Source organism: Lytechinus variegatus, chromosome 4 (assembly GCF_018143015.1).
Source record: "Lytechinus variegatus isolate NC3 chromosome 4, Lvar_3.0, whole genome shotgun sequence".
NCBI classification, from domain to species: domain Eukaryota; kingdom Metazoa; phylum Echinodermata; class Echinoidea; order Temnopleuroida; family Toxopneustidae; genus Lytechinus; species Lytechinus variegatus.
In genome coordinates, this window is record NC_054743.1 from 47,247,161 (window position 1) to 47,273,817 (window position 26,657).

Here is a 26,657-nt window from a genome sequence, read left to right on the forward strand (position 1 = left end):
CTAATGCCATTCTGTTCATCAACGACTCGTCTAACAGCCACTTGGTCCAATAATCACTCCGTCTAATCGACAGTTCATCTATGATCATTTCGTCTCATGATTAGTTGGTCTAATGCCCAATTTTTTTCAGCCATATCGCCCAATTAACACCTAGTCCAATTAGACTGAATGGTATATGAACTAAATGGCTACTGGACCTACTGGTTATTAGACGAAATGGTGAGTGGACGAAATGGCAATTAGACTATGTGGATAGTGGACAAACTTACGGTAGACTACATGATAGCAGAAGAGTTGGTCATTGGACAAATTTACATTAGACCAATTGGAAATAAATATTCTAAAGTGCAGTTTTAACAACTTAGACCATTGTCAAACTCTGTGCTCAACTTATGGGCAGTCGAATATATGAAAATTGTGTGTCTGCTGTGCTCTTTCTCCATGCTATAATGGCAAAGAAAAGTAATTCAGTTATGAATAATCCTAGTAACAGATAAGCTGGAATCTACTACTATATACTTGTGTCACAATTGGTTATCTATGGGGAAAACCAGAAATTTAGACCAGAGTTAAAGGGGAATCCAGCCTTGGCCATAAAATGTTGTGTTGGGAAGAAGAAAAATGAATTAAATAGAATGGCGGAAGTTTGAAAGAAATCGGACAAGCGATAAGAAAGCTATAGCTGCTTTAAAATTGAGATCACTAATAGTATGTAGATTTCAAATTGGCAACTGGGTAAGTAAATTATGACAAGGGGCAAGGACAACTTTCCCATAGGCCATGTACTTTATTATCAGGGATTTGTGGTTTTCTCCTAAGTACCTATTCCCCTGGGGCAGTAATCTAAATATAATCCTGGTAGTATATTGTTTTATGTCCTCATGAAAGAAAAAATATAATTTGAAATAAAACTTTAGGGAAAAATGACATTTTAGCCATAATATGTATTGGAGTACATGGAAGAGTAGTCCTTCCCTTACATCACTATGACATCCCATATGCAGCCAATTTGAAGTCTCCATGGGTATAGTGATTACCAATATTTACAACTTTTAAAAATTCATAACTTTCCTGTTGTTTGTCCAATATTGTTCAAACTTTCACCTATTAACTTGTCTGATTTTTCTTTTTCTTATAAAAACAAGTCTTTATTTGGGTTGGATTCCCCTTTAAATTTAACACGTCTCAAAAATACGAGCCACAGACACCAAAAATGAAGGCTATGTCATCGGTTCCCTCAGCTCCTGCAAAGTCCATACATGTATGTCCATTCTACAAATAAAATACACGGACAAGAAATCCAACTTACCGACAATACCGGCCGAAATCATGAAGAGCGGCACATGACCCAAGATGACCCAGGTCATACTGATGACCCGAATGCCGTTGAGGCAGCCTATACCGCCCTCTCCGGTCTTTGACGAGAGCAGCTTCTTGAGGTTGCGATTAACAGCAAAACACAACAGGAACTGCTGCCAGGCCCTGGTGCATGCTACAAAAAATAAACAAAATAGAAGACTTAAATGACAAGTCCATCCCAACAAAAACTTGATTTGAATAAAAAGAGAAAAATTCAACAAGCATAACACTGAAAATTTCATCATAATCGGATGTAAAATAAGAAAGTTATGACATTTCAAAGTTTCGCTTCATTTTACAAAAAACAGTTATATGAACGAGCCAGATACATCCAAATGAGAGAGTCTATGTCATTCACTCACTATTTCTTTTGCTTTTTATTGTTTGAAATAAGTTTCATTCTTCCCTCAACACATGGAATTCCATTATTTCAACATTTTGTGCTTCAGGCAAGGAGGTCCTAATCGTCAAATTCGTAAAAATTGAAATATTGTATAATTCAAACAATAAAAAACAAAAGAAATAGTGAGTGAGTGACATCATCAACTCCTCATTTGGATGTAACTGGCTCGTTCATATAACTATTTTGTTAACAATAAGCGAAACTTTGAAATGTCATAACTTTCTTATTTTACATCCGATTTTGATGAATTCTTCAGTCTTGTCTGATTTTTCTATATTGATTCAAATCAGCATTTTTCTGAGGTAGACTTGACCTTTAACGATAAAAATTATCATTTACTTCTAATAGAAGAGTATAAATGGAACACATGTTGTATGGGATATAACTGAGATGCTGTTCCCAGCCATTTTATATTTCACTATTTTTCAACACCAAATGATGATTGAAAGAACTGTACTTTCTCAAGATTAATTAAATCAATTTCTGACATTCGTCTTTCATGTCCATCACAAAAGGTAGTTTGCTAGTGCGAGTGCTATTTTACTAGGCATTTATAGTCAGGTCACAGAAATCAGTCACAGAGCCACACAGATTCTAGAACAAACAATCTGCAGAAAAAAAACAGAAGTGGAAATAATTCATGGTCAGGATTTCAACGTTCGCAAAACTCTGTGGATCCACACAAAAATCCCATGCCTGCAGACACATGTAGTACACGGTGCACTTGTAACTGTATAAGCTCACCTGTGGGTGTCTCCTCCAGGTACTGCACCTCCATCTCCCCAGCTGTGCCCCTCCCCTCATCCCCTGAGGGGCTTCCAACCCTCTGGTAAGGGTACACGTTGGTTGTCCTGTTGATAACCAGCTGCCGACTGGTGGGCGGGGCCTTGTAGTTGACGGATCGCAAGGTGGTATCCAGGAAAGCCCCAAGCACCATCAGAGTCCCTAGTAGGCCTATGACTGCCCTACGGATCACAAAGAATGGTGCTTTTATTTAAATAGGGAGCAAGCTGACCATTGTTTCGCATAGTTTTTCATTGACTGTGTGTTATAAATAACTTGTCTTTATATACAGTTTGAGATAACCATCTATGATACAGAGAACGAATTAATGAATAATGAATAAATGTGGAAGCGTCGTAGTGTAGCACTTCTGACTCTTGCCTTGCAATCAAAGGGTCTTGTGTTTGAATCCCACCATGGCCTAACATCCTTTTAATAGCGAAGCATCATTCCACAATTTGCCACTCTCCATCCAGGTGTTAAATAGAATCCCAGTAAAATGCGAAAGCCTCTGTAGTATGCTTAGCATTTAAAGGTATTGTTTAACTTTGTGAGCAGCCGATTTAACGAATTCTTAAACCAAGATGAAACATGTGTACAAGTGCATGTATTAGAGCTAATAAACCCTGAAAACAACCATTATTGAGAATGAAAAGCTAGAACTACAAGGCAAACCCCGATTTTGTAAATAGGTGTCTTATAGACCCCTAAATAGTACACATAAATGTATGGGATGAAATTAAGATGGTGTTTCCGGTCACTTTATATTTCAATTTTTGAAGCACTAAATAATTATTTTCAAACGCAATTTTTTCTGGGCTTCATTTTTGTAACATATCACAGACACAGGTGATAAGTTTGACCTTCTAGCTCAGATTTTTTTAAAGTCAAACCAATGTTAACCAATCACTTTTCTTGGAACTCTTGCTGGAATGCTCCTCCCCAGGGAGTGGAGAAAGTGCATACATTGTGTGTGGGCATGCCGGGATCCGATGAATGGGGTAATAATAATTGCGATGTAAAGCATATAGAAACAAAGCCTTATAAGCTCTCCATAAATGTAATTACTATCATTATTATCATAAGCCTATGATTTTCTTCATACAGACAAACTAAAATATTTTGGGGAGAATTGCTTTAGCTACAAGTACTTGGTAACAAAATCAGTGTGGAATGAATGAACTGAGTGCTGAATAAGCCAGTTCGTAGTTCCTTTCTGCGCATGATCAAAAGATTCTACGCATGATCAGAGGGAGGTCAATTGTACTAAAGTGGCCTGGTGGTTTTGAATTTAATGAGATAAGCACCAACTTTGATGTTTTGATTATTCATATATTCTTTTCAATTGTGGTGTTCATTTACATCCACACAAAAAAAACAATGCACAGTTTGCCAAGGAAATTGTGCAACATGCTATGATATGCATTCAAAGTAGGAATGCAATAAATATCTTCATAAAGTGTTCATTGGTGTGCTGTTCTATTCACCTGGTCTATTCAATTTCTTCATCCTGCTATGTAAGGCATGCTTACGTATTATCTTGATTTGAAATCTGACTATCATAATGAAAGAAATGAAAGGTCGTTTGACCAAAATTGTCCATGAAGTAACTACGAACTGGTCTATTACCATGCTATTATTCAAGTGTGCCTCTATTACAAGACTACACCGCTCAGAATGTTGCATGTTGGGTAATGGTCCTAGCCAGATATGAGTAGACGAGGACTTGAGGTGGAGCTATTAAGACTCCAAAGGGGTGTTTCACAAAAATAATGACTCATACTTGATTTAAGTATCAGTCGCACTTAAATACAGAGTTGTGAGTGGTACGAAAGGCTTGTGTCATGAAAGACGCGCACTACTGGATATCTAGGATTGCGCGTTGCATATCATGTATGCATCGGCGTTTCAGTGCGACTTACGTCATAATTAAATCTTTGTAAAACATCCCCCTGGTTTATTTCTGCTTAAAGAGTTGTTCAGATAAGGTTAGTGAATTGTCAGGAAATGAAAAAAAAATGTGACAAAAAAGTACTTGCAAAGGCACAGGATTCAACTTCTGCATGTCCTACACTGTACCTCAGGGTGATGCTCCCCCCCCCCAAAAAAAAACAGCTCAAAAGTTCCTTAAGAACTACAACTAGAACATACCAAGTAGGTGAACCATTCATAAAGCTGTTTCACAAATGACTTTATTCACGACTTGCAGCCCATTCTTGGGCTTTGATTCCCATACATGTACCTCCTTGAAATATTAGGTGTATTCAAAGTTGTGATTCTTCTTTTAATGTCAAAAGCATTCAAACATTCTCAATTGTGGCCAAGGTGTTTCATTATATATGAACCAACTCTGCAGTTCTCTTCTCTCGTGCAGCAATTTTATAATATATTTTCTGTAGCACTATTGCAGTCAATATTCAAGAAGACTTTCAAACATGTTGAATTATTTACCTACTCATATCTTCTGACTGACATATATCTTCTGACTGACATATATTTTGTATTCTATTGTTCATTTGTTACCATTTTCTATGAATAAAAAAAGCTGAAAAATGTTTTAAAAAAGTATGCAAGTTTTAACTTACATCGTTACAATAAAACCAACAGTATCGTACGGAGCGGGTGGATCCTGTGCACATAAGACTGAAGAAGCATTCACAGCTGAGATATCAAAGGGAGCCTCGACTACATCTGTAAAATATCAATGAAAGGAAATCCAAATGAAAAATAGAAGTTATTTAACGGCCTTTAGCTAATTAGGGGAACTTTCAAAAGCGCTTTTAATGATGTATTCATGGCGGTAAGATTGGAGATATATTCATGTATAATTGCAGCTACATGATCAAGCGCATGTGCTATATTCAACGACTTTTGGAGCCGAAAGTTTCGGCAAAGCTCATTTTCAATGGCTGCTATAGAAGGTCAGATATTCACCGAGGTATGCAAAATGGCTGGCCATGTTAGACAGGAGGCCACTATAGACAGGGTCTAGAACACACCAATTTCCTGCAGGGGAATTAGAAGTGGCCACTGTATTACAGGTGACCACTATACACAGGTGGCCACTAAGACAGGTTTTACTGTACACAACAAATCGTTACTGCATTGCATTGTAATGAATACTATTAATGTTTTTAGTAGTAATAATAAATAGACCTACTTACTAAGTAGGTCTTGCAGAGCATAGAGTACATCTGAGTCTGAGCAGGATTCTGGAACGCACACTCCCCACATCAACTGTGTTTGCTGAAAATGAGATGGAAATCGATCATCATCATGAATACATGGTATCAAATTAAAAGCAAATAAAATCTATTCATAACGAATATTATATTACCAATTGAAAATTCAACCCTTTCCAGGTGGCAAACTCGTCTGCAAGTGCAGACCCAGATTGAAACTTCAAAAAGTAGCTTGACCCCCCAAACCAGCAATAAGTTGCCGGGGGAAGATACTCTGTAAACAGGTAAAATAGTAATTTGGTCTTCAGAAAATAAAAATTCAAAAAATTGGCTTGAAAATCTGAAGGAGTAATTCTTCTTCTTACTAATGTACAAATAAGTTGTAAGGATAGGATACAACAGTTCGTCTACCACCATTTGTTTCCGGACTACTTGGAAGTTTCAGTGTGATGTGTAAATGCAGTGTGCACATCTCGTGCTCTCATGAGTGAATTAGTCAGGGGGCTGTTTCACAAAGATTTAAGTATGACTTAGGTCGCACTTAAATGTCGACGCGTACATGATATGCAACGCGCAATCTTATTGATCAATACGCAGAAGTGCGCGTCCTCTTGGCATGATCTGACCAATGCTGTCATGCCTTTTATACTGCGCGCAACTAGACATTTAAGTGCGACTCTAAGTCATACTTAAATCTTTGTGAAACACCCCCCTGGTCTGTTAGCGTAAAAAATGCCCTACTTGTGGACACGGTGGACAAAAGAATGATTTTTGCTCCAGACCTTTGTTTATGTATAAGAATTAAGAATGGGGTATGCTCCAAAAAATCTGGCTGCAGGAACAGTGAAAAAATGGGTAAAAATGTCAGAATTTATGAGTTCAGATTTGTCTGATATATAGACTAGCGCTAGTGCAAAACTCAATAGCAGTGTATTATTTTGCATTGGATTAGTTCTTGAATTCAGACCCTTTTTGAATCCCCACTCTGCCCCCCAAGACTTCGAAACTTGTTTTCTCCTCAAATTCTTTCAAACTCTCGCTGAATTTCTTATCCATTCAATCAAGTAGTGGTGGGGGATCACATATATTGTTGATCAATCCTGAAAAGTTATGTCATTTCAAAGCTTTAGATGTGCTCTTTCAAATCCAATAAAAATCTCAAAATCCGATAAAAACTCAAAATCCATTTCGGGCGACTTATCAATGGTTTTGGGGTGGCTGACCAGTCACAAATTAAAAAACAAAGATGACTTTCATTTTTAAATTGAAATCAAATTGAAATGTAGTGATATAGGCCTACTTACGCCTGTAGGACTAGGAACTATGGAGCTGTTTTGGGGGAGCGTCAGATGAAGATAGGACATGCAGAAGTTGAATCCTGTAATGCTCTTGCATTCATCATAGTGCCCCATCCACACTGCATTGCCAGCCAGTAGACCAGACTCCGGCTTCCCAAACGAGTCCACCACTGCATTCAAATTTGGGTCAAAAAAACAATTTAGGGGGCTATTTTTCATAATCATTGATTGCCTACATGTATATCAGCAACATCGGATAAGCTTTTATAGAGTTGCCAACTAGTAGGATGTTATCCAATTTAGTACAATTTTGAAGGGGAAAGTGACACTGAAAAATATTTTCGCACTAGAAACTTTTGAGACTTGTAAGATTTCTGGTACGTTTTTGAAAATTTGAACGAAAAATGGGTTTCTACATGTAGGATTGAAAATACGATGAAAAGAAATAAATAGGATTTTTTCCACAATTATGGTTAGCAGCAATGGCAGCTCAAGTAAGTAATACCAACACATAACTCTGGGGAGGGGATTAATGTATTAAAATATATTCCATTATTATTATAACCTTACCTTTTCATTTGAATCGAACAATAAAACATTATGATTAAACATAAAGAAGTGAATAACCTTAGGTTAAATTTATATTGAATGAAACATTGAAGTCTTTTTTATGACAGCAGGGTGCCAATATAAATCTTACAAGTAACAAAAAAGGTTTTCACGACAAAGTGAGGGTTGATTTGGAGAAATATGACAAGCAACCTGCATGCACACTGCGATCATCCCAATCTAGTCTCTTGCATATCCCACTATCTAAAAAATCCTGGGGCGATCGAGCCTTTGCTCATGCCGGACCAGCCCTGTGGAATTCACTACCACAGGAGCTGAAGAACTCAAACTCTGCAACATCCTTTAAAGGGGAAGTTCACCCTGATAAAAACTTTGTTGTAAAAATAGCAGAAATAGTAAAAATTATTAGTGAAGGTTTGAGGAAAATCCGTTAAAGAATAAGAAAGTTATTAGAGTTCAAAGTTTTGGATTTGTGACATCATAAACGAGCTGCTGCCCCATGTGTTATGTAATATAAAAGGCATGAATTTCAATTTTTTTATGGTTCCTGATGACTTAATTATGTTTTCTATTCATGATCGGGTGTGAAATGATTTGTCTATTGATATACAAAAGGTACAGTTAAAACCATTTTGAATTTTCTGAGAAAATGACATTTCATTGATTTTTTTACCATTCGCTATGTAGGAATGCTGCTCGCATATGACGTCACAAATCAAATAATTGAAATTCTAATAACTTTTTAATTATTTGATGAATTTTTCTCAAACCTTCGTCAATATTTTTTCTGCTATTTTTACAATAAACTTTTTGTCAGGGTGAACTTCCCCTTTAAGGGCAACCTAAAATCGCTTTTGTTCACCAGCAGGTACTAGGTTTGAAGACAGTAATTTTTCTTCATTTTCAAATTTGCCCTTTTTTTGTACTTAGTTCTCTTTACTTTTATGTCTTACTCTCTTAAGCGCCTTGAGCATTTAATCAAAATGGAAAAGACGCTATATAAATTATATGTGTATTATTATTATTATTATGCAAAATAATAAAAAATGCAGCATTGACAGGGAAAATCTTGGAGCAATTCAGCACCCGTACTTCCCAGGGCCATGCAGGACTTTAAGTTTGATCTTATCATTTGGAATACAACCAAAATCAACATCCTGGGGCCGATTGCACGAAAGGGTCTTTCAAAGGACCGTCTTTCACGTCGCCCATCTTTTATGATGCGCTCTATGCGGGATATTTTTGAAATGTATGATAAACAAAATAAAATTTGTTAGCTAGCATTTAAATCAATTTGTAGACAATTTCATGATATATATCATTTTTTCAAAAATACGGATGAATGAAATATGTTTGCAGGTAATTTATTCAAAATGCGTTTCACATGGCGCATCATAATAAATGGGCGACACGAAAGACGGTTCTTGCAAAGACCCTTTCGTGCAATCGGCCCCAGCTGGCTACAGGTCTATCATAAATTATCGATCATACCAACAAAGCTGACTCTAAACTGACAGTACTAGCTTTCATCAGTCCGGTCCCCGTAACAAAAAGGTTAGCAATTCGGTGGATTCACAAAATTGTGTACCGTCTATCGGTTTCAGCGGACAGGCCAAAATTTGCAATACCTCATGGGGAAAAAGTTGACATCTGTTGCGCGCACTAGAACCTACATGTGAGTGCATGAATGGGTGATTTCAAGTTCAGTGTTGACATTTTTAGGTGTTGGTGTTGGATCAATTTTTACACGATTATACCGCCAAACATAAAATGAGGATGGTCCTGAAAAGTCACTCACTAGTTGTTGAGATGTTAATAATGTGATCTGGATCAGTTTTACAAGCTATGAATAAGTTTTGGAGCTAGGGGAAGCAATCGAAATTTCAACACTAACACCAACACCAAGGCCAACACAGAACTTGAAATCACCCACCGCATGCGATTATCCAGCACTGGCCGACGCGGCTCGACCGAATCTGTTTGGGAGGGTCCAGGAGGTGGGAGAAAAATTTGCCTGCATATTTCTCTGCAAAATTTAGACCGTTTTTGGTGAATTCTTGCCATATATTTTTCATTTTTGAAGCATCACAGTCACATTACAGTACACTGACACTGTGTGCTACCGTCGCCTGTGCACAATGTCGACCCTGAAGTTAGAGATTTGGCCTATATACCGAATTGATTATACGCTTGATTTTTATGACTAATTGAACATTGTGGTCAGTGCAATCAATCATAAAGAGACTCTTATACAATGATTGCTAAGCTTTGTGATAAGGGGCCCTGAAATCAGTGTGGTCTGACATGGGACTTTCAACTCACCCTGAAGAAGCTCAGAGGTCTCTGCTGAAATGACGGCAGCCAGTTCCGTCTTGCACTTGCCGGAGACCTCACCCTGGACATGGGGCGTCATAGGAGGGCGCCCTGCGGTGGTTAACTTCAGTATCATGTCAGGGGTCATGAAGCCGGAGGTCACTTGAATGCATAATGCCGTTATAATAATGAGGGTGGGTATGATCAGTTTAGTGCTGCATGACGAGAGTGGCTGGAAGAAATGCTTGTTGGAGGATATAGATATCATGGTGTATATTTTGAATGTTGTCTCTGGCCTGAAAGTAATAAAAACACATAATTATTACCTAGCAGAATTCATGGTTTAAAGTACTAGTTCACTGCTACCATCCTGCCTGTGGGCTGTGGGAGTGTGAGGAATCTAATTGTAGATCTATACAACACACATTAAAAAAAAATCATTAAAATTCCACTTTTGGAACCAAATATACTAATTTCCATACAGTTGCAATCTATTTTTCATTAGTAACATGGGGATCATTTTTGTATTCACCGGAGCACTCAAAACTTGAATTTTGGGTATATTCTTGTGTAGGCCCTCTATTGGTGGAAAGTAAAATTTCAAAAAATTGTTATTGGATTTATTGCAAAAAAAACTATTGAAATACACGAGTGAAAGTTTACAAATAGAAAAATAACAAAATATAAAGTAAACATTATTTATAAATAAATATAAAATACAATACAAAATTCATACAGATGAAGAAGAGTAGTAAATATCAAAGGCCATAACATAACTACTACAATGATATTGTCATTTTTCAGTCTCTGTTTTTAATTTAGAAAAAAAAAATATTGAAAAGACTTCAATTTACATGTAGTTAAGAATCAAGTTTCTACGTAATGGAAACTGGCAATGTAAAAAAAATCAAGCATTTGTCCCCCAAAACAAGAGAAGATAAGCCAAATATTGCCAACCTTATTTTACAACAGTGAACAGGGAATGGTAACAGGGAACAAGGTTATATCACAACCTTGTTGACTGAATGAGTGGTTTAAAGGGGGAGCAAACTGACACTTTGCGTTGTCTGTCATTCGGTCCATGAATTAACCAACTATAATAAACCAAAATCATCCCAGTCCCCCTTCCCACCTCCTAGGCTAGCCAATCTGAAAGCCACTTTCATTCAATTTTGCATTGCAACAAGTCCCCTAATGGTGGCTGCACGATAGCGAGCCGTCTGTGTACGAGTAGAAATTTAAAAAAAAAAGTTAAAAAACTCCTCGAAACAGACGGCTGCCAGCTGTCTACCTCTCACCATAACTTGCATGCTCACTGCAACCATCCTGCCACTTGTTCACTGCTACCACCCTGCCTGTGGGGAATTTACACTGTAGGACTATGAATTATGGTATGCCAATTCTGTACAAAGCACACACTTTAAAAAATCATTAAAATATCAATTTTGTTACCAAAATTACTAATTTCCATACAGTTGCAATTTATGCTTTATTACTAATAAGTTACTAATAATATTAGTAACTTGGGATTGATTTTTGTAATTGTATTCGCCAGAGCGCTCAAAATCTTGAATTTTGGGCATATTTTTTTTACAGAATGAATGAACAAGGTTATTATATAACCTTGTTCTCAGTTATATCTTCATGTGTGACAAAATAAGGGTGGCAATGTTTGGCTTATTTTCTCTTTTTCTTTGGGGCAAATGCTTGATTTGTTTTACACTGACAGTTTCCATTAGACCTGTTAATTCATACTGCTTGGCTCTTATTTAAATTTGATTCTTTATATCATTTTTTCTTAATTGAAAATAGAGATCAAAATATGAAAATTTTCTTGCCATATTACTTTCCACCATTAGAGGGCGTACACAAAAATATGCCCAAAATTCAAGTTTTTGAGCGCTCTGGTGAATACAAAAATTATTCTCACAGTACTAATGATAAAGAAATTAAAAATGTATGAAAATTAGTAATTTTGGTCACAAAGTGATATTCTAATGATTTTTTAAAGTGTGTGCTCTATACAACAGCATTGGCATACCATAGTCCTACCTGTAGATTATCCACAGGCCAGATGGTTGCAGTGAACAAGTGGAATGAGTGATGCCCTCTGAGCTCTACTTTTAGAAAGTAATAATTAATAATAATGGCAAGAACATTTTCATCTCTAAATTTCTGTTTTTTATTGAGAAAAAAATAATTTTTAAGGATCAAATTTAAAGAGCCAAGTTATTATGATGAAGAGCTGTCATGGAAACTGACAGTGTAAAAAAAATCAAGTAGGCCCCTAGTTGTCCCAAAGAAAAAGAGAAAATAAGCCAAAGATTGCCACCCTTATTTTGCCACACACGGATGGAGATACAACAGACAACAAGGTTAAATCATAACCTTGTTCATTCAATGAGTGGCCTGTCCATGGCAATGAATCAGCAATCTGTGACTGTGCTGTGACTCCTGTCTCCTGACAATTGTCAATGCTCATCCGTCACTCATCGCATTAAAAAGGTTAATAAAAATAAAATCGCCTATTTCAAATTTCACCTCACAATCTGCAGCAGCCAGAGCGAACGACATCAGATATGTGTCTCTATCGTGAACAAAATAAGTTAGCTCATCCAACGTCAAAAGATTCTAAAATCTAGCTACATGTAATAACGTTTTATAGTCATGATGAATCCGTCGCGGCGTCGTCGACTTTGATCATATATGTAGATCATGTGACCGATGACCGCGATCGGGTCACCTGACCTATCATGGTCCGTGACCATACCCAGCCACTATGTACCCAGCACGGTAAGCGATGAATTCCAATAACCGGAGTTAGAAATGAATATTCATTATAAATGACGTATCCTATCATTTTTCTATCATATTGGGTTCGTATATCGGTCGTATACTATACGGTGGGATATTGACGTGAAGATCTGAGCTAATCAGGTGCACTGGCTGTAGGAAGGGAGGGGGTCCGGGAGGGGGTGGGGGTGGCCGGGGGCTGTTACCCCAAATATTGTTAAACCCGGATGGCTTGGGGGTGGAGGGGGCTCCACTCCTTGGTTTTTATATAGGCTTATCCCATATAAAAGTGATGCATTCAACCCTAGTTAGGGGCTCACAGTGCCCCCTCCCCCAGGGTTCAATGACCCATATCCGGGACCCATAACAAGTTGTGGACCCATAGGCCCTATTATATAACCCCATGCACAACACAGTAAACCTAAAGCTTCGTTGGGCTTATCCCCATCAACCCTATGGAGCCTCAAGGCTCCTTATGCTGTATAATGAATATTCATACTACGGTTATTGGGATTCATCGCTTACCACCAAGCACGCTGCACGTTGAAAATCGTTTGCAGGCGGGTATTTTTTATTTTCCCGGTATTTTTTAATTTGCCAGTGGCGGCGGAACGCTTTTCGTTAGGGGGGCAAAGTCTAAAAGGGGTACTTTAAGTAAAAATTGGCGTTTTGGAGCAAACGGATAATTTCACCATGAGCAAGGGGCGGAAATCTCTCCCCAAAGATAGGGGGACCACCGGATCAGGGGCTGGAATATTTGCCCCCCAAAAAAGTTTTCGGCGGGCACCCCAATGAAAATGTTAGGTTATATAATTTCGACCAAAATAAATTTGACGAGTAAAATGAAAAAAAAAGTTATCACCCCAAAAGTAAGGTCATCTCGTCAAAAATACATGTTTTATTTCGATTGATCAATGATATTCTTTCCATCGATCGTTATTGTATCCCCCTACTATTTTGGGTAGGGGGACGCGTCCTCCTGTCCCCCTGGGATTTCCGCCCATGGATTATCATCTGCGTGAAGAACTTGTTGAGCAAAGCCTTTTTTTTGGGGGGGGGAACTTCCACCGCCCCTGCAACGAGCAGAGATGTTAACGTTTCACTCATTGTAATTATTCCCAAGTGTATTTTTTATGAAAGTGATTTAAAAAAAAGGATATCAAAGCTACGATGATTGAAACCATGAACAAAATTGATAAAGTCAGAAATCTAAGAAGGGGTCATCCGAAAAATAAAATATAATTACATCTCAAAGAATTAGAGCCAAAGTGGTGAAAATGTCATCATAATAATTCTGATACCCCCCCCAAAAAAAAAAACGAATTGTTTTAAAACTTAAGCAATAATTGATGAAAACATATACGTTGTCGCAAATATGCAACAGGTGCATGGGCTGATGATATGTCCCCACTTTCCTTTTGCTTATATTGAATTAATTCATGATTATTTCGAATTTGCTGAATAGCAAACATATTCCGTCCTTCGCGCTCGCGTTATTTCAATAGCGAGATAATTATGATTCCAACGAACAGTGTTTAAAATATCCCCTGAAGGCCTACACTACGTGTATCAAATATTTTCAGCGCTTTGCATTCCCGTTAAAAGGATACTGAAATGATATAATTTTCAGATATAGAAAATCAGACAAACAAAACACTGAAAATATGATCAAAAATCGTACAAGGAATAATGAAATTATGCCATTATACGAATTCGCATTATTTCGGTTACACAGTTTCAGGCATTATCTTCAGGAAATTAATTTATACAGCAAACTAATGATGTCATATTCCAACTAAATTATTGTCTTTTTTACATTAAATTAAGCTTATTTTTACCGTAGGTACGCTAGTGTACCTGTCTTCATATATCTTTTTTTTATATTCTTAAAAAAAATCTTTAAGGACCTAACCCCTTTTGCAACCAAACTGAAATGGACCTAACCCCTTTGTTGTCATTGAATATCCGGGGTAGTGTCACATTAAAAATGCATTTATTTTATTTTATTTATTTTCCTCAGCAAAGCTTGCTTATTTATCTAAGTTTCACTCCACAGCCAGGTTGCTAAGAGACAAGGAGTAGATCTTACGCAAGAGTGAGTAGGAGATGAGAGAAGTGTGTGTGAGATTCCTTTTGCTAGAATTGAATTGCATTTCTATTGTGTGTTGTGTCTAGGGTGGTAGACTTGTATAGGTCCCTTTTAGTGAGCTCAGTGAGCCTTTCTTTTTAAACAGCTGCTTAAAATACTTTTGGGGAAATTGCAAAATTGGGAGGAGACCCCAGTAGCTTTCCACTAGTTTTCTAGCATTGCATCTTGGAGACTTTGTGTAACACACACCTATGCAATTTTGGGGCAGTCGCCATTTTAGCTGCCATCTTGATAATTTTTGAATTTCAACTTTAAGCAGAAAAGCAGCCTTACTTGTTTGATATTGGCTGGAACTTATAAATACCTGTATGAGGTCAGATTTAGCAGAATATATGCTGTTATTTTATGCCTGAATAGAAGAAGCCATCGGTAAGTTAATCTGTGATTTCTTCTAATTCTTTTACAAAATAAAAATAAAAACTAAACAAAAAGAAAAACCTTGAAAGACTTCAGAGATGATTTGAACTGTTGATGTAAATTTGTATAAACTTTATGAAATAGTTATGCACTTGTGAGGAAGAATATCAGTATCATAAAAGGATGTTATTTTACAAGTTTATGTGACAGTTAATTCAAACTTTATAAAATAATATTTATGAATGTGATTTGAACCTCAGAGTTATAGAATTTTCAAACAAGTTTTCATCAATTATAGTATGACATGAAAAATGAAAATAACTTCCGATGTACTTGTTAGGATATATCGTAGAGAGATTCTTGGTTTTGTCTTTAATTTTAGATGGTTCCAAGATCGGGATATTTTCCAACACCAGATAATTTCCAGGATCGGGACATTTCCCAAGGTCGGGTCGTTTAGGAGACTGGTGAATTATTAGTAAGCTGAGAATATAAAGCGCCGTCTTTGATGGAGGTTTTCGGCCAACAGATAAGTTATTATAAAGAACAGTGAGAGAGAAAGCAGGAGGACTTTTCTTTAAATGTGAACTCGATTTCTGAATATCAGAAAGTCTAACGATTGGAGATTTGAGATTGAAGATACAGACATTAATTATGACTGAACAGTTGATTGATAGAAGTATTGATTTGAATTTGGATCCTTGTAAGATATGTCGGATGATAGTCTTGAGCTAGAGTTTGGAGAACAGCTCAAGTTTCAGGTGTTAGAAGATAAAATGTGATCAGAAAAATATATTAGGTCAGAGATACAAAATGGTGAAAGTAGAATTATATATGAAGGTGGATTAATGCAGGATCCTTTCATAATTATGAATGTTTGGTAGTTATGATTGTGAAAAGAATGAAACAAAGTTAAAGGTTCAATTGATATTTTTTTGAAGGTATTGTTACAAGTGAAAGTGTAATATACTGAAACGTAAGTTGTTGATTAGATCAGTACAGGGTCTTTTCAGGGATACTGGAGTAAGAAACAGGTCGAGAGTTAGGAAGTTATAGATTGGATCAAATCAGGATCCTTTGCTTATTTTATGGTTGTAAACTTGTGAGCCAGAGAAATAATTTTCAGAATACTTTATCATTAGAAGGTGTTACATTTTTATTTCTCTTTTAAACTTAGGTTTGTTTGTTTTTTATATTGAACTTCAAAGAGAGATGTTTTGATACTGGAGGTTTTTTTTTTTGTATACTGAAATAAATTGTAAATTGTGATTTTGTACACATTGAGTTTTACTTGAATTTTATTAGAGTCCGCCCATGTGACATTTTCTGGGGGCTTGTCCGGGAGTCGAACCCGGGACCTCTCGCAGTCACATGGGTATATTGATCAAAAAATTAAGAACAAAACAATTCAAGACAATAATGATGGAGTTATTTGTTTAATGCAGATGTTTGTAAATAGTAATGTACATTTGACCTCATTTGGGTGAAGTAGGTTTTTGCAAATTGATAGAGACCCTACATGTATTTTCAAACATGGATTTAGCAGGTCTTATGGCAGCTGGTAAAGAGTTTGGGTTAACTGGTGAGGCTCTTAAAAAGTTTGTATCAGATGAACAGAAAAAGCAAAGAGATGAGAGAGCGGAGTTGTTGGAGTTAAAGAAACGAGAAAAAGAAACAGCAGAAATACAGCTAGAAATAGAGCGTGAAAAGAATGTAAAAGGTGAATCAAAATCTGTAGGCCAGAGAGCCTGGTCTCCCAAACTACCGCCTTTTCATGAGGACAAAGATAATATTGATGCATACTTGCAGCGATTTGAGCGTTATGCAGACACCCAAAATTGGCCGCGCGCTGATTGGGCGATTAATCTAAGCGCTTTGCTCACAGGAAAAGCTCTTGATGTTCATTCTAGATTAACCAGTGACGAAGCTAAAGATTATAAGACTTTGAAAACTGCTCTTTTGAAAGCTTTTCAACTTACCTCAGAAGGATTTCGTTCAAAGTTTTATACAGGTAAACCAGTTAATGGGGAAACCGCATCACAATATTCAAACAGATTAGAGAACTACCTTAACAGATGGATTGAACTCTCGGGCGTCAAGCATGATTTTGATGACCTAAAGGATCTTCTTCTTCGAGAACATTTCATCAACGGATGCCATCGTGACTTGTCAATCTTCCTACGAGAACGACAGCCAAAGACTACAAAGGATGCCATGAAGTTCACAGAACAATACCTAGAAGCACGAGGAGGTGTATTCAGAGCGCCACCACCACAGAGGAACATCCCTACAGGACAAACACAGCGAATCAATACAAGACATGAAGGTAAAACAAATACCCCTCAAATACATTCTAAGTCATTCCCAAAGACATGTTACAACTGTCATCAAGAAGGTCACATTTCTCGTAACTGTCCAAAACAATCACAAAAACCACAAATGACCAAGACTTGTTTTATCTGTCACAGGCCAGGACACTTTGCTAACTCATGTCCTTTCTCTACAGTTAAATCTGCAGGATTCGTGATCTCGGAAGAACCAGAGGAACCAGAGGATAGACCTGCAACGGAAGCTGACCCTACTCATTTACAATCTGATAACCCAGGGTATATTCCCCATAACCCATGTCGATGTATCTCTTGTAATACACAGGTCAGACTTGAAGCTTCATGCATTATGGTCCGAATGCCAAACGATACCCCTCACCTTAAATCTATGACAGATTATGACAAATTTGGTTATGATAACAGTTTGCCCCTAATGAGTGCAGCATGCTCAAATGAAAATTTTGTCAAACGTATGCCTGTTACCAAGGGACTTGTAAATAACAATGTCATTTCCGTTCTCAGAGACAGCGGAAGCAGTGGTATCATCATTAAACAAGATCTTGTAAAACAAAGTCAATTGACAGGTGAAGTTTGTACTTGTTTGCTAATTGATCGATCAATTAGAACTCTCCCCATTGCAGTGATCGATATCAACACACCTTTCTATGTAGGTAAAGTTAGTGCTGTATGTATGAAAACTCCTCTCTATGACCTTATCTTAGGAAATATTCCAGGTGTGAGACCAGCAGAGCAACCAGATCCACAATGGACTCTACCAGAGACCGTCATTCCAGTCTGCGCAGTACAGACAAGAGCACAAGTCCAACGAGAAGGCAAGCCATTTCGTCCACTCAAGACTCCACATCCAATGGAAGAAGTTGTCATCCCATCAGTTCTCAAGGAAACACAACAGAAGGATGAGACTCTACATCGACTGAGAGAACTGGCTGATGCTGGAACAGAGAAAGTAAGTCGTCATCATAATAAGTCTTCCTTCTTCTATAAAGACGGGATTCTATACAGATCCTTCCTTTCTTCCAAGGATTCAGATACAGTAGTCACACAAGTTGTTGTTCCAAAACAATACCGTAAGCAAGTAATGCAGACAGCTCATGAGAATCTTCTAGGAGGCCACCAAGGAGCAAAGAAAACCACAGAAAAAATTCTTACCAATTTCTTCTGGCCCGGTATGAATTCTGACATTACCCGATATGTCCGATCATGTGACATATGTCAACGCACTTTAGCTAGAGGCAGAGTAACAAAAGTCCCATTAGGAAAGATGCCAATCATTGAAGTCCCCTTTGAACGTATAGCTATAGATATCGTTGGACCAATACATCCCATGACAGAAAACAAAAATCGTTACATTCTCACAATTGTTGATTATGCCACTAGGTATCCTGAGGCGATTCCACTCCCCAGCATCGAAACAGAGAGGGTAGCAGAGGCTCTTGTAAGCGTCTTCACTAGGGTCGGGATTCCAAAGGAAATGCTGACAGATCAAGGAACACAATTTACATCGGACCTCATGAAAGAAGTAAGCAAGCTATTGTCTATACGCCACTTCACGACCTCGCCATATCACCCAGCTGCAAACGGTCTTGTTGAAAGATTCAATGGAAGCTTAAAGCAGATGCTTAAACGTATGTGTGCCGAGAACCCAAAGGACTGGGACAGGTATATCACCCCACTTCTATTTGCAGTCAGAGAGGCACCTCAGGAAAGCATGGGATTTTCCCCATTTGAACTTCTCTACGGAAGGAAAGTTCGTGGACCCCTCGACATCCTCAAAGAACTCTGGACAGGCGAAGCTGAGACGGCGGAAACCAAGTCTACCTACCAATATATCTTGGATCTTCGGAATAGAATCGACGAGACTTGTCGCAACGCTCATACTCAACTACAGAAATCTTCAGAGAGATACGCAAGGTACTACAATCAGAAAGCCAAACACAGAGAATTCCAAATTGGAGACAGAGTACTCCTTCTACTGCCAACAGACCGAAACAAGCTTCTTCTGCAATGGAAGGGTCCTTTTGAAGTTGTCTCCAAAGTAAGCTCAACAGACTACAGAATCGATTTGAATGGTAAACTAAAGGTATTCCACATAAATCTCTTAAAGAAATATCATGACAGAAATAACACATCTCCTTCTCTTTCAGATACTGTGACAGCTTGCTCCGCAGTGATTGAATGCGAGGATAATGCCGAAGATGAAAACACACCTTCTTCATCCCCACTAACAAACAGATCTCTCTTGCAGCCATTTCCATTACAGGCCAAGGAATCACTTGCTGATGTTACCATTAATCCAGATCTTTCTCCCTCACAGAAAGAACAGGTCAATGCACTTCTCAACAACTACAAAGACGTCATGTCAGATCTGCCGAATCGCACATCACTTGGCGAACACAACATCTTACTCAAAGTCGGTGATCACAAACAGTTAAAGAGTAAACCTTACCCCATTCCTCATTCTCTAAGGGATACTGTCAGAGATGAAGTAAAAACCATGCTGTCTATGGGGGTTATAGAACCTTCAGATAGCCCCATAGCTTCCCCAATTGTCTTAGTCAAAAAGCCTGATGGTAGTAACCGTTTTTGCGTTGATTATAGGAAGCTCAACAAGGTCACTGTATTCGACGCTGAACCCATACCCGATCAAGATGAATTATTCACAAAAGTCGCACATGCCAAATACTTTACTAAGATAGACTTAAGTAAAGGCTATTGGCAAGTTCCTATGTCACACAAATCAAAACCACTAACTGCCTTCCTCACTCCTGATGGCCTTTTTCAGTTTACAGTCATGCCCTTCGGCTTGGTGAATGCGCCTGCCTCCTTCAGCCGAATGATGAGAAGACTACTAAAAGGACTTGATGGAGCTGTAAACTATATAGACGATATCCTGATACACTCAACCACGTGGGATCAGCATCTTGCCACACTCACCGAGTTGCTTAGCAGGCTACGAGCAGCAAAACTGACAGCCAGACCCAGTAAATGCTTCGTGGGACATTCGAAGGTTGAATTTCTGGGACACGTAATCGAAGATGGAACAGTAAGCCCTCGACCAGAGAAACTCAAAGCCATCCAAGAAATCAGCAGACCTCATACCAAACGAGAGCTTCGATCATTTCTCGGCATGACCAACTACTATAGGAAGTTCATACCCAACTATTCTGCCATTTCCGCTCCACTGACAGATAGGACTCGGAAAGATGAACCAAATCAAATCAGATGGGAAACCAATCAGGAACAGGCCTTCAACACACTCAAAGACAAACTAACCAATCCACCCATCCTTCATCTACCAGACTTGTCAACAGATTTCATACTCAGAACAGATGCATCAAATGTTGGAATTGGAGCAGTCCTGCTTCAGACACACGAAGAGGAACGATTCCCAGTAGCATATGCAAGTCGTAAGTTACTTCGAAGAGAACAAGCATATTCCACCATTGAACGTGAGTGTTTAGCCATAATTTGGGCTGTAAGAAAGTTCGAGCCATACTTATATGGTAGACAATTTGTGCTCGAAACTGATCATCAACCATTGACCTACATGAATAGTGTTAACCCAGCCAATGGGAGACTGATGCGCTGGATCTTAGCATTGCAACCTTACAGATTTCGCGTAGAAGCGATTCGCGGCAGCGACAATGTCGGAGCAGACGTATTGAGTAGGTTGTAAAAAAAAAAAAGTAAAAGTAAAAGCATTTTCTCGAAGAGGGGAGTAAAATGTCACATTAAAAATGCATTTATTTTATTTTATTTATTTTCCTCAGCAAAGCTTGCTTATTTATCTAAGTTTCACTCCACAGCCAGGTTGCTAAGAGACAAGGAGTAGATCTTATGCAAGAGTGAGTAGGAGATGAGAGAAGTGTGTGTGAGATTCCTTTTGCTAGAATTAAATTGCATTTCTATTGTGTGTTGTGTCTAGGGTGGTAGACTTGTATAGGTCCCTTTTAGTGAGCTCAGTGAGCCTTTCTTTTTAAACAGCTGCTTAAAATACTTTGGGGAAATTGCAAAATTGGGAGGAGACCCCAGTAGCTTTCCACTAGTTTTCTAGCATTGCATCTTGGAGACTTTGTGTAACACACACCTATGCAATTTTGGGGCAGTCGCCATTTTAGCTGCCATTTTGATAATTTTTGAATTTCAACTTTAAGCAGAAAAGCAGCCTTACTTGTTTGATATTGGCTGGAACTTATAAATACCTGTATGAGGTCAGATTTAGCAGAATATATGCTGTTATTTTATGCCTGAATAGAAGAAGCCATCGGTAAGTTAATCTGTGATTTCTTCTAATTCTTTTACAAAATAAAAATAAAAACTAAACAAAAAGAAAAACCTTGAAAGACTTCAGAGATGATTTGAACTGTTGATGTAAATTTGTATAAACTTTATGAAATAGTTATGCACTTGTGAGGAAGAATATCAGTATCATAAAAGGATGTTATTTTACAAGTTTATGTGACAGTTAATTCAAACTTTATAAAATAATATTTATGAATGTGATTTGAACCTCAGAGTTATAGAATTTTCAAACAAGTTTTCATCAATTATAGTATGACATGAAAAATGAAAATAACTTCCGATGTACTTGTTAGGATATATCGTAGAGAGATTCTTGGTTTTGTCTTTAATTTTAGATGGTTCCAAGATCGGGATATTTTCCAACACCGGATAATTTCCAGGATCGGGACATTTCCCAAGGTCGGGTCGTTTAGGAGACTGGTGAATTATTAGTAAGCTGAGAATATTAAGCACCGTCTTTGATGGAGTTTTTCGGCCAACAGATAAGTTATTATAAAGAACAGTGAGAGAGAAAGCAGGAGGACTTTTCTTTAAATGTGAACTCGATTTCTGAATATCAGAAAGTCTAACGATTGGAGATTTGAAATTGAAGATACAGACATTAATTATGACTGAACAGTTGATTGATAGAAGTATTGATTTGAATTTGGATCCTTGTAAGATATGTCGGATGATAGTCTTGAGCTAGAGTTTGGAGAACAGCTCAAGTTTCAGGTGTTAGAAGATAAAATGTGATCAGAAAAATATATTAGGTCAGAGATACAAAATGGTGAAAGTAGAATTATATATGAAGGTGGATTAATGCAGGATCCTTTCATAATTATGAATGTTTGGTAGTTATGATTGTGAAAAGAATGAAACAAAGTTAAAGGTTCAATTGATATTTTTTTGAAGGTATTGTTACAAGTGAAAGTGTAATATACTGAAACGTAAGTTGTTGATTAGATCAGTACAGGGTCTTTTCAGGGATACTGGAGTAAGAAACAGGTCGAGAGTTAGGAAGTTATAGATTGGATCAAATCAGGATCCTTTGCTTATTTTATGGTTGTAAAGTTGTGAGCCAGAGAAATAATTTTCAGAATACTTTATCATTAGAAGGTGTTACATTTTTATTTCTCTTTTAAACTTAGGTTTGTTTGTTTTTTATATTGAACTTCAAAGAGAGATGTTTTGATACTGGAGGTTTTTTTTTGTATACTGAAATAAATTGTAAATTGTGATTTTGTACACATTGAGTTTTACTTGAATTTTATTAGAGTCCGCCCATGTGACAGGTAGATATAAAATTACACATTCAGCATTTCACTATACCCAGTTGCATAAAAGATACTATTGTCTTACACATTGCCAATGCTGATTTAAAAGCCAATCAGAATCATAGATTCCATAAAAAATTACCAATTTTATTATTAGGAATAACATCGTGGATATATTATCTTATTTATTAATATATATAATTTGTTGATGATAAGGCCTGAAAACTGGTCAAATTTTAAGCACTTTTATATCAATTAATATCAATATTTATATATATATATATATATATATATAGAGAGAGAGAGAGAGAGAGAGCTTATGGAAAAGGGTGTTTGCTACTTTATTGTTTATTCATTGGCAGAAAAGTTGAAATGTAGGGCAACAAAAGTTGCAATGATAGATGAAACCATTTCCAGCGCGGAAAATCATGATTTTTGATGTAAAAAATATATTTTATTTCTTATAATTGATTCTTTTTTATTATTTGTTCACTGAGGGAATTATTAAGGGGGAGGGCAAAGTGATATGCGCGCCACCCCAATATTTTCATTAGTGTGGGGTGATGCCTCCCCTCCCAGGCCAGGATTGAGGCCTCTGGCTTTGCGTTTACGAGCAAAAGCTTTCCTGTCGAGTTCCCGTGAAAGTTGCCATTAACAGAAACAGAATATGAATTTGCAGCAGCTATGACGCGGCTGCCCCGTAACGCGTGGCGGTGTAAAGAGCTTCTTTTTTTTGGGGGGGGGGGGCATGGGCCTTTTATTCCATTAATTTTTGGTTAAAGTTGATTTGTCGAATTATTCAGTAAATAGTATCAAATTTCAACCCTGTAATTTTCATTTTCTTTTTTTTCATAACCTGATTTAATCGTGATTTTCTTTTTCGGGGGGGGGGGGGGGATGACCTCAAATGCCCTCCATCCCCTCCATACGACAGGGCTGTAGCGCCATTATGTGGTTTTAAGTCGAGTTTGATAAGCATGGCAATTTCCAAATAATATAGATTTTAATGTTGCCAGGAAGATCAGTAGAAATAGTAATGTTTTGTGAATTCATAAAATCTCAGTACGGTTGATCACAAACTTAATCAAGTGTGGTAGACTCCTAGAATATCACACGCATTCGTGTTTTCAAAATTTAAATAGTAATATAATACATGATATAGGAAATCGATCTTTGAAGGTATCCAATAATAACCCAGCACTCTCAAAAGATATTTTGTTTTTATTTGAATGGCTCACGCATCGTATAGGGCGCTTGCGACAAATTATTTGAATAGACCAGTTCGTCGTTACTTCATTGACAATTTTAGTCGAATGACCTTTCATTTCTTTCATTATGATAGGCAGATTTCAAAGCAAGATATAGCGTAAGCTTGCCTTACATAGCAGGATGAAGAAATTTAATAGACCTGGGGCCCGTTGCAGAAAGAGTTGCGTTAAAAACGCAAGCCGAAAGATCAATCGCAAGTCCCAAATGCGCACTGTTGATTCGGGTTGAAAATCAAGTTGCGCATGACGTTTAGAGTTGCGATTGATTGCAACTCTTTCTGCAACGGGCCCAGGGTGACTAGAATAGCACACAAGGTATTTGTTGCATTCCTATTTTAAATGCATATGTTGCACAATACGTACTTGGCAAACTGTGAAATACCAGTCGTTCCTTGACGCATTGTTGTTGTTTTGGATATAAATGAAAAACACCATTCAAAAGAATTGATGAATAATCAAGACATCAAAGTTGGTGCTTATCTCATTAGATTTTAAACCTCAATGTCATTTCAGTACAAATGCACTGTAAAACATATGAAGTGCTAATTTAGCACTTACAGTGTTTGTATAGTGACTACACTTCGAGTACTGATTTTCTAGTTTGAATTTGAACTAGAAAATCAATACTGGTAGTGCAGTCACTATACAAGCACTGGAAGTGCTAAATTAGAACTTTTTTTGCAGTGCGACCTTCCTCTGATCATGCGCAGAAGGGCTTATATTGGGCGGGGGAGGGGGAGGGGGGGGGCTACCTTTTCCCTAGAAGAGAGAATTACAAAGCTCCATTTTTGTCTCACCTGCATAGCAGAGTGAGACTATAGGCGCCGCTTTTCCGACGGCGGTGGCGGCAGCGGCGTGAACATCAAATCTTAACCTGAGGTTAAGTTTTTGAAATGACATCATAAGTATATGGACCTAGTTCATGAAACTTGGCCATAAGGTTATTCAAGTATTGAACATCCTAATAGAGTTTTATGTCACATGACCAAGGTCAAAGGTCATTTAGGGTCAATGAACTTAGACCATGTTAGGGGATTCAACATCAAATCTTAACCTGAGGTTAAGTTTTTGAAATGTCATCATAACTTAGAAAATATATGGACCTAGTTCATGAAACTTGGACATAAGGTTAATCAAGTATCACTAAACATCCTGCATCCGTTTTATGTCACATGACCAAGGTCAAAGGTCATTTAGGGTCAATGAACTTTGGCCGAATTGGGGGTATCTGTTGAATTCCCATCATAATTTTGAAAGTGTATGGACCTGATTCATGAAACTTAGACATAATAGTAATCAAGCATCACTGAACATTTTGTGCAAGTTTCAGGTCTCATGATTAAGGTCAAAGGTCATTTAGGGTCAATGAACTTTGGCTGAATTGGGGTTTCTGTTGAATTACCATCATAACTTTGAAAGTTTATTGGTCTAGCCCGTTAAACTTGGACATTCGAGTAATCAAGTATCACTGAACATCCTGTGCGCATTTCAGGTCACATGACCAAGGTCAAAGGTCAATGAACTTTGGCCGAATTGGGTGTATCTGTTGAATTACCATCATAGCTTTGAAAGTTTATGGATCTGATTCATGAAACTTGGACAAAAGAGTAATCAAGTATCACTGAACACCCTGCGCGAATTTCAGGTCACATGATGAAGGTCAAAGGTCATGTAAGGTCAATGAACTTTGGCCATGTTGTGTTTTTTTTGTTGAATTACCATCATATCTCTGTAAGTTTATTTGTCTAGTTCATAAAAAGTGGACATAAGAGTAACCATGCATCACTGAACATCTTGTGCGAGTTAGAGTAGTTTTCAAAGTCAGCACTGCTGCTATATTGAACCACGTGATGCAGGTGGGACGGCCAGAGGCATTCCACTTGTTGATGGTCATATGTCACTCCTCATATTTCCCTTTTATTCCTCCCCTTCTCTTTTTTTTCTCTCTCTCTTTCACTACCCGCGGATAAATCACTGGGCTTCCCTGAAATGGGGAACGGGTATAATTACGTTACATCAAGATGCCTCTTTCATGAGACTTTTCTCTCATTGCTATCCCCCATCTTTCCCTTTCCATCATATTTCTCTTTTTTGGAACTGAAGAAAAAGCCCATCGCCTCTTGTCGTGGCTTTTGCAGCTAATCCTACACCCTATCTAGCGAGTATGGCCTTAGAGGTCGCTCATCGGATCCCTCGTTTCGCTCGGTCGGCCTATAATGGACAGAGCCCCAAAGAGCACCCGCCAGGGCCTCAAAATGAGACACTAACATGCCCCA

General features: G+C 37.7%; 2 protein-coding genes across 3 annotated transcripts in view; one reads left to right on the forward strand and one right to left on the reverse strand.

Moving 5' to 3' along the window:
* Positions 1-12,637, reverse strand: part of LOC121414196 (nose resistant to fluoxetine protein 6-like) — a 28,505-nt gene extending 15,868 nt beyond the window's left edge. Inside the window, exons 1-7 of one of the 2 annotated variants that reach the window (XM_041607276.1) lie at positions 12,450-12,637; positions 9,918-10,204; positions 7,032-7,195; positions 5,710-5,791; positions 5,131-5,236; positions 2,507-2,727; positions 1,310-1,492 (exon numbers count right to left, since the gene is read on the reverse strand). In XM_041607276.1, the coding sequence (XP_041463210.1) occupies positions 1,310-1,492; positions 2,507-2,727; positions 5,131-5,236; positions 5,710-5,791; positions 7,032-7,195; positions 9,918-10,176 (1,015 nt within the window). In that variant the 5' untranslated portion in view covers positions 10,177-10,204; positions 12,450-12,637. Of the gene's footprint in view, positions 1-1,309; positions 1,493-2,506; positions 2,728-5,130; positions 5,237-5,709; positions 5,792-7,031; positions 7,196-9,917; positions 10,205-12,296; positions 12,376-12,449 lie in introns of those variants that run through there. The other variant, XM_041607277.1, reaches the window with a different exon arrangement.
* A 2,143-nt stretch (positions 12,638-14,780) lies between these two features.
* LOC121413037 lies at positions 14,781-22,709 on the forward strand. Its single transcript, XM_041605799.1, has 3 exons — positions 14,781-17,533; positions 18,257-21,822; positions 22,193-22,709. The coding sequence occupies exons 1-2, from the start codon at positions 16,741-16,743 to the stop codon at positions 21,229-21,231; spliced, it is 3,768 nt and encodes a 1,255-aa protein (XP_041461733.1). The 5' UTR covers positions 14,781-16,740; the 3' UTR covers positions 21,232-21,822; positions 22,193-22,709.
* Positions 22,710-26,657: the final 3,948 nt, after the last annotated feature.

Excerpts from the sequence above, each read along its gene's own strand:
- LOC121413037 (XM_041605799.1), top strand. The coding sequence starts at position 16,741 with ATGGATTTAGCAGGTCTTATGGCAGCTGGTAAAGAGTTTGGGTTAACT. Across the intron at positions 17,534-18,256 it reads AATCAATACAAGACATGAAG|GAAATATTCCAGGTGTGAGA; the intron begins GTAAAACAAATA and ends ACCTTATCTTAG.